The 9291-nt window shown below is 28.1% G+C and overlaps 2 protein-coding genes across 2 annotated transcripts; one reads left to right on the top strand and one right to left on the bottom strand.

Annotated features, from left to right (window-relative positions):
- The first annotated feature begins 1630 nt into the window (after window positions 1–1630).
- On the top strand, window positions 1631–3001 carry LOC100169311 (coiled-coil domain-containing protein 86). The gene is made up of 3 exons (XM_001952427.5): window positions 1631–1870; window positions 1971–2175; window positions 2629–3001. The coding sequence occupies exons 1-3, from the start codon at window positions 1800–1802 to the stop codon at window positions 2710–2712; spliced, it is 360 nt and encodes a 119-aa protein (XP_001952462.1). The 5' UTR covers window positions 1631–1799; the 3' UTR covers window positions 2713–3001.
- A 668-nt stretch (window positions 3002–3669) lies between these two features.
- Window positions 3670–8448, bottom strand: LOC100165235 (translocation protein SEC62). Its single transcript, XM_008187288.3, has 9 exons — window positions 8027–8448; window positions 7761–7893; window positions 7599–7692; window positions 7313–7529; window positions 5863–6050; window positions 5568–5754; window positions 5270–5484; window positions 4276–4381; window positions 3670–4188 (listed from the first exon to the last, which is right to left on the bottom strand). Exons 1-8 carry the CDS (start codon window positions 8063–8065, stop codon window positions 4282–4284), a joined length of 1173 nt encoding a protein of 390 aa, XP_008185510.1. The 5' UTR covers window positions 8066–8448; the 3' UTR covers window positions 3670–4188; window positions 4276–4281.
- Between the last annotated feature and the right edge of the window lie 843 nt (window positions 8449–9291).

Here is a 9291-nt window from a genome sequence, read left to right as displayed (position 1 = left end):
AAAAAAAATTGCTATTTCATTTTTTGGAGAAGTGTAAATCAAAAAATCAAAAATGTAGACTGATCGATCTGAAGTAGACTTAATTCAAATCTGTTTTTAGAATTTTTATCGCTTCACTATATCAATCAGTACGTTTAACAAAAAACACGTCTAAATTCTTATGTGGCGCGCGTGTTAGACAAAGACAGGAAATCACCTCTACCAATCCCCTTAAAATCCAATTTTTAGCGGTTTTTGGTAACTTTTCAGTGGTTTTTCCAGTGGTATTAAATAACTATTGACAAATGACTTCTCTAAAGTACCATCTTGATTCAATTTGCTAAAAGTTAAGGTACCTACTAATCAGTGATGAGAAAGAACGAGTTCATAAGAACGCGTTCAAATTGTGTGAACTTGATAGGTATGAACGAGTTCGATTTTCAATAAATGAACTTGAACGTGAACTAAGTTCTTATTAATTATGATTTTGAACGTTTTGGGTTCGTTCATTGACAATTTAATTTTCATAGAACAGGCGACAGGATAACGTTTTGAAATGTTTTGTAGCCGATCAGGTTCCTTCTCAAGAATCAAAAGAAATAATTTTGTTTATTTTTAGTTTGGATATTTATTTTTGCCCTGAAATCACAACGCCGCGCCGTTGATCGCCGATAAGAATAGTAACCATTATATTATTATAATTCTGTTGTAACTTGACATAATACAATAAAGTGTTATAAATAACATTCCCAAGACTTTGTATGAACATTCTCATACAAATTATTGTATGCTATATACTAATAAAAATCGCCGGTTTCGACGCATAGTCGGCAGTCGCACGTATTTCCACGTATTTTTTTTTTCCAACTTATTTTATTTTATTTAGTAACTTTTATAATTTTAGATCATTTTAAAAACTATAAACTACTGAACTAGAACTTGAACTAGTTCATTCTAAAAACTATGAACTAGAATTTGAACTAGTTCATATTTAATGTCTTGAACTTGAACTTGAACTAATTCATTTTTAGAAAGAACTTTCCCATCACTGCTACTAATATATGTTGAAATCAAAGCACTCCTTCTGGTAGAAAATTTATATACAGGATAAAAAAAATAAACAACATTGTAAAACCACTAGCTTCCTCGCCCCGCTCAGAATCTAAAAAATAGGTTACGGTTCCATTCGAATATTTTAAAATTTTATTTTATATGTAGGTTAGGTAGGTAAACACACGATATTAAAACACATTTTTTCAATTACCTAATTAAAATAATAAATATTTATATTTTATAATGTTCTTACTTCTTCGTTAAAATTTGATAGTGTAATATTGAACAATATAGCCATATTATATGAGTATGTTAGTATGTACCTACTAAAATATGATTAAAAAACGCTTCTTTCGTTTGAATTTCAACCCTAAAGTAGTAAGGTATACTAAAAATAATATATAATATTCATACGACATGTAACTTGTAAGCCGAATATAATTTTAAATTCTAAAAAAAATTTTTAATAAAATGTATGAACAATTTACTTGGCAACGCTGCATTATTGGCAGAGCCGTCCCATTTCTTTATCTTCTTTGGAAAACTCTCCATGAAACGATAACAGATTATAATATTATGATAAATTGGTGAACACAATATGGACACATGGTCCGAAACTGTCTCATACTCTCATTAGTCTTTAATTTTACTCTTCGGATTATATATTATATTGTATATTATTATAATCATTTATCACAAATCCCTATTCCCTAGTCTCTATTTTGTATTAATTTACATTATATGTACTACATAATAATTTATTTATAATGTCAGAAAAAGAAGTATCCGTACGTGGTATGCCCAAATGTGGACGATTTTGGAAAACACCTAAAACCAAGTAGGTTGCTAACTTACAATAGTTATGATTTATGAATAAATATCAGTGATATGATTTCGTTTTGAGTACACACTACATAGACATATTTTTATTGCTTTAGATTTTCGTCCATGAACAAAACAAAGGGTTTAAAGTTGTCTTTTGAACGTAAACAAAAACTAAGAGAAGATATAAAAAAAACTAGAGAGTTATCTAGAGCTTTGATTAATGAAAGAAATGCAGAAAACGAGGCTAGGAAAGAACGACGACGTGAAAATATCAAACGACGCGCAGAAAATCAAAGAAAATCTGAAATTGTTCAAGTGGTAATATATAATAGTTTTTTTAGTGGTATTTTTATGCTACTTTTAACTGAATGTTTATTTTGTTTTATTACAAAAAAAAACGGATTTCAACAATTATTATCATTTTATCTTAGGTATTTTAAAATTTTACCGTGAACTATGTTTACTATAATCATTTTTAAATTTCTTTTACTCAAGTAAAATGGTTAAAATAAAGACAAAAATATATGCCAGTCATTAGTGTTTGGCCGTTATTTTATTTTTATTATGATATTAAGAAATTAGTACAAACATTTTTAGTAGAAAATATAATTTAATTGAATTACTGAATCATACAGTAGTTGTAGCTGTAATCAAAGTTAGAAATCTTATCCAGTATAGAACGATTAACTTTATTTATATTTATATAAACATTAGCTGAATGAGTTCTGTTTTGTTATATAATAAACTATAGAAGAAATTAAATTTTTTCAGATTAAGAATCCCGCCAAAATCAAGAGAATGAGGAAAAAAGCAATGAGGCAAATTGAAAAAAGAGATACATTAAATATTAAATAATATTCTTATTTTTGAAATATAACTAATTAATAATTGTAATATAAAGTATTCTTTAAATATAATTTTTCAAATTTATTAAAGACTTAATTAATATACCAATAATACCAGATACAAGGTGAATGGTGATAATTATATATTTAAGTTCACACATGACAGGGTGTTACCACTGGGTATCTTCCCTAATCTTATTATTCACATCACTCTTACTTGTCACCTATCAAACCTACTTATTATACTAAGAAATGTATAGATTGTAGATTACTTCAAATAAATAAAAAAAAAAAAAAAAAAAGTTCACACATTATTTATTTATAATGATCATAAAATTTAAATTTGATAATGTTATTCATTATCTAGTTGTATAATTTTTTAATACTTTACCGTTTGTGTCAGTACCTTACTGTTGCATGTGTTAAATTAGATGATATTTAAATTAAAATGTACCAAGGTACTTTCTTAAATATGTTAACAACATCTTAAAAGTTTTTTATGGAGCTTGTGGTTTGTTGCTTGTGGAATGGCTTATCTTGTAAGAAATCTGTAATTACTTTTATGAGTGATATTCTTCATGCAAGCATGCATAACTTGTTGAAATGGTAGGTTTTCTACAATTTTATTTTAATAAGGATTTTTAACAGGATCGCTTGTGTACACATAAAACAAATACAAAATTTAAAGTTTTACAGTTCAATGAAGATGTATTTTCTGTTGATTTAGTAGATATATATATAAAAAAAATGTTATATGTATTAAAAGCTAATGTCTATTATACGCCAAAAAATAATGTCCACGGTGTATTCAACTGCCTACACTGTGTGGCTGTGTGAATGCTTATGTTTGCTGCCACTTGTATAATAACTCAATGATTTAGATTTATATTAATTAAATTACGATATAGTCATAGTATGTCAGATAAGTTACTACTTATTTCATATTTCTAGAATGGAAGTAAAGAACTAAACACCGATAAAATAAAAGTATATTGCAAGTTTTGTGTAAGAATTACATAATATGAGTGATATTTAAGGTTTTCACATTCTAAATGAAACAGACACCATAAAGACTACACAGCAGGTGTATCATTAAAAGTTACACTTGAATGTGTGATATTTTATTATTTTAAGTGTTACATCACATCTGGACATATCAGTAATAAGTTTGTACTTGATAAAATAAATAGGGATAAAAACATTACATTTTGGAATAAAAATAATTATATTAATCTTTGTAATAATTATTAATATTAAATCACAAAATAAAAATGATTTACTACAACTGAGGAAACAAAAAATATATTAGAAAATTAGCCACTTGTGTAAAAAAATAAAAGTATAAAAAATAATAATAATGCAATTTATTGAATATAAGTTATAATAAGATAACAGTAAAAACAATAATAAATTATTATATTAATTTTAAATCATACCACAGCAAAAGCTATTGGAAAACATAAATAAAGGGATTTGTTAATTTTATCTGGAAAAAAAACAAAAAAAAAAACAACAACAAGGAATTAATTTAAAATGTTAACATGAAGTAGGTACATACATTATAGATAATTACTTATTATTATGTGTCTTGGGCATCATGTTTTTCCACCATGACAAAATCATTACCACTGTGCGACTGCTGACTACTTGATTCTGTGTCAGAAGAATCTTCAGAACATCTATTTAAAAAAATCAGAATATTATTATTTTTCAATAAATGTTTTTATTAAATTATTAGAAACATTTTTTTTAAAAACAATAATAAACATAATGTATCTATTTAAAAAAAACATTTTTAATATTATTTACCTAAAATATCAATTAAAAAATGTATAAATTTGCACTTAGATCTCATATGAAATTGTATGAAAAAATATTAGTTTAAATAAAAATGTATTTTTATACTATTAGCTAAATATGTTGTGCTTTAAGAAACTAGTATGACAATCCTTGTATGAGTGTGTGTGAAGAAGTCAGAAAAGAAAAGAAAAGTTGTTTCGCAACATTGGACATTGGTGTTAATATGGAATTAAAGTGGAACTTTTAATTGTGTCATAATTAAAATGAATTCAGTATAAATATAATCTTATTATATTGATTCAACAACATTGTTGTTTTATATTTTGTCAGTCACCCACAGTCTCACATATATTTGCGACCAGATTTATTTTTAATTTTTTTAAAAGTATTAACATAAAACAAAACTTAAAAATAGCTTTTATGAATCGTGTGCTGCTATCTACTGGCTAGGATAGGACGTATATTTACGTCTTTACTAAAATACCGATATCGTATTTAAGACGTAAATATACGTCTTTACTTTAAATAATTTTATCCAAATTAGTCATTCCTAATTCACTCCCTGGGTGTATACTAATAAATCCCAATTCACTCTCCAAAGGGTTAAGAAGCATGAAAACACATTTTATATATTTAAAGTATAAATATTTTGATAAATTGACAATTGACATTATTAATGTTTGGGAAATCTTAATTATTATTTAAATTTTAGTCAATGAGCTATTATAATTTATAATTTTTTAAAGCGTATGTATAAAATAGTCTACTTTGGATTTTCAAATTGCCCAGATTCTGTATTTAATAAAGTGTTGTCATGTTCAAATGTTTCAGTTTCAGGAACCTTTTCGTCGATTTCAGATTCTGAAGATTTTTTTTCTTCATCACAATCATCTAGTTTCTTATCATCTTCATCTTCATCATCTGATAATTTCTCCTTTTTTTTCTTTCCCTTTTTAGCACTTTTTTTATAGAATACACTATACTAAAATATTAACAATACATATTGCATAAATAAAAGTATTTATTTTATTTACCAAAGGTATAGAATTAGTTATGAGTACATACCGTATAAATGGGCCAAAATGAAGCAAAGAAACCAACATCTTCTGTCAAATTTGGGAATAGCCAAAAATGTAATTTGCCTGTTGTCAATATCCAAAGCAAACTGAACAAGACTAATCTAAGAATGGCCAAAACAATAATGAATATCAGAAATCCTGCCGCTGCTATACTTAAGTACTGCACACCCATTCTGAAATTAGATAAATAAAAATAAAAACATGAGTTTAACAAGGTAAAGGTTAAATGAATAATTATTACATCCTCGAATAACTGTATAATATACAATTAATTAACTTACCTCACTTGTGGTGGCCATAATGGGAATAAACAAATTCCAATTCCACCAAATACAATGAATGTTCCTATTACCCAATAATAAAATGGAATAGGATCATAAATCCAAACATATGCATCCAAATTGTCAACAAATGATTGTTCCATATGCATTTCTAAACGTATTTTACGACTTTTTTTTTTCCGTTCAATCTGTTAATATAGACAAACATTTCAAATTTAGGAGGTAGTTAGGTAATTTAGTTTGACTTTACAATTTACTTGTTATAAAAGAATGTTATAAGTATAAGTTGTATTGCATGAATTTTTTTTGAAAATTTCTTATTCTACATTAGAGCGTCTAACTATAAAAAACCAATGCATTTTTGATAGGCATTATCAAACGAATCCCATAAAATGTATAAGTAATTTTTAAGACAAGCAGGACAAAAAAACTAAATTCAGTTGTATTTTATAAAAAATGATGCTTACATCAATTAAGCTGTTCAGAAACATAACATATTTCATTGTATTTATCAAATTTATCTATTCCTAAATATTGTGAAACATTTTTTTAAAATTCTTTATAGGTATACTATTACAACAATATAAAGCTTTCTATAATGGAAAAAAATATCATGCCATAGAAATTTCGAAATTCATCATGGTGCTTACCACCATTTTCAATTCAAAACTAATTATGAAAAATAATATGCACAGGTGTATTGAGTAAACAATGTTTACTGCAGTATACCACCAATATGAATCGCAGACTTTTAGTTCCTGCTAATTATTAAGATAGGACATTAGGATATTAATTGGTCCCCCGGTATTATATATCAGAAGCTATAATTTATATTAATAAGATATTATAAAATATATTACCTACAATAGGTACATATTATAAAATTCTCATCAGTCAAATTTAATTTTTAAATAATATAAGGAAACTATGCCCTAAAGCTAATTGGCTAAATAATTGAAAGGGACAAAACATCCGTTCATCCACCAATATAGACAAGAGGAGCGGTTTGTAGAAAATTTGCTAACTGTGTTGTAGAATTTTAATTTTCAATAAAGTAACAAATGACAACCATGGATGAAATCAATTCGTTAATCAGATATATTTATCAAACATTTTACTGAAGGGGTTGGGTGGGTAATGGGCATGTGTCTGACAGTTTACACCACTTATTCCAGGTTGCATAAAAAGTTTATTAATTTAATAGACCAACCATGGGCCACTAAATCATAATTAAGGAACCAATTAGCTCACAGTTTAATCATTAATGTTGACTAATTGTTAATGCAACCAGGCAAAATATAATACTTTCAAACCAAATTTAATAATATGTACAAGATATTAACTACTTTATAATATAGTGAGGTAAACATGATACAATATACTCAAGTTAAAATATATTATATTATGTTATAAATACAAATAATATAATAATATAATAACATAATCTTACTTCAGTAGATTTGACTTTATCATCATCAATTTTGTCATCTTTACTAGTTTCTTCGCTTTCATCATCTTTTTTATCTTTTTTCTTTTTATCTGTTTTCTTCTTCTCATCTTTATCAGTATCATTTGATTTTTTGGACTTTTTATTTTTCATAGCTTTTAGTTCTTGATCAGATATCGGTACTTTCTTAGCACGGTGATAAAATTGATGCTTCAACATTCTGGAAAAGAAACATAGTAATTAAGTATATAAAATAACATTCATAGAGTAATGTAAACAAATATCATACAAGTCCAAAAACGTTTCGATCTCTTGTCTGGTAGTGAACAACTTCTCGCTGGTTGCCCATTTTGATTCCAATAAACTGTCAACAGCTTTGCTACCTGTATGCACAAAAATAAAAATCAATTGACTTGTCATAACCAGTTCAAGTCACATCATCAGGACATACCTGTAAAGTACTCGACATTGTGTCCGGCAAATTTTGTCTTTTTGTGTGGGACGTGCTTGCGCAACCAAGCGGCCACAGAGTACTCGGTTTTACTGGGTTTATCAGCTGCGGCCTCAGGGTCCAAGCTATACTCCTGAAAAACGAACGGTACACATTAACATTCTGGTCACTACGACGGTCCTGGCTGCTCGACTACAATAACACGCAATCTCAATGAAGACGTCATTATAATATATTATTGTGTCGTCGTGACAGCTACTGCTCACCTCGTCCCGTCGCCGTTTGCCTTTTCTCTTCTCGGCCATTATGCACGGGTCGCGGTCGTATCTCTTTCACACCCGAAAGACCGACACATCCACCGGACGATAGGCTCGTCGTAGACTTACAGCTGCTGCTGACGCGTCGTATCCACAGCCGTCGACCGTTATCGGTGCGCGGTGGGAATTGAAAACGGAGAAAATATTATGCTCAACAATGAAAACGGGGAGCGGAAGACACGTTCGTCGTTGACCACATACGACGCGGTCTTATGTCTTCTGTCGATATCTTATTGTCTCGTCGTTTCGATAAAAAACAGCCGTCGTCACCACGGACCGAGTGTTGACTAGGGCACTGCGACGCGTAAAATTGTGAAAAGTAAAAATCCCGTTGATTGACCGAGTTATTTGTTTTGCTTTTTAGTTTTTGCTATCCACCACGCGATACAGTGCCGACACGAAAGCGACTCGAAACATTCCGATGGGCCCGGAAGTCGGCCTGGCGCCAGCGCGACCACGATAACCACGAATATAATTATTTTATTATTATTCCCATATATACTATAATATTAGTCTTTTAATATCTTTGATTATTCCTACATTGATTCAGATTTCAGATTTTCAGAGCTGGGTAAAATACAAAAAGTAATTTGAATAAATACTTGAATATTTGTTAGAAATATACTTTAAAAGTACCTTTATTGCTCTTACCTAAGTGTTATTTTGGTTTATGGTGAAACTATAAAAGAAATTTCCGTATAAACATGCAATTTTCAATGGCTGTTTATACTGGCATTTTCTATACACGATAAAATGTTCAAAATATTTTTATTTGTTTTAAACTGTTTATGGACATTTTTTGGTTTGGTTTTTTTTTTCTGTAAATGTCAATAAAATTTTATTTGTTCAGTAAAAAAGCTTGAAAATGTAACACCAAGCTCCTAATATATTGATACAATGACATCTGAAAAATATTAAAAATCCATATTCGCAATATTTTTTATAAGCATTTAAAGTTCAAGTCTGACCAAATCATGAAAATGAGCAAATTATTTTGAGTTATAAATTCATAAAAATGTTTCTTTTTAAATCTAAGATTTGAAAATGTAATGCAAGATTCCTTATAAATTTGTCTACCTTTATAAAAAAAAAAAAATGTCTATAGGTAAGAAAGTAAAATATTTTTATGAGCGTTTGAAGTTTAAAATTTTGAATTTTCACAACATTGAATGTTCACTCGAATTCTTAAGTAGCGATTTTCTTATTTTGCTGTA

Source organism: Acyrthosiphon pisum, chromosome A1 (assembly GCF_005508785.2).
Source record: "Acyrthosiphon pisum isolate AL4f chromosome A1, pea_aphid_22Mar2018_4r6ur, whole genome shotgun sequence".
Lineage (NCBI taxonomy): Eukaryota > Metazoa > Arthropoda > Insecta > Hemiptera > Aphididae > Acyrthosiphon > Acyrthosiphon pisum.
This window is presented reverse-complemented; position numbering and strand designations above follow the sequence as displayed.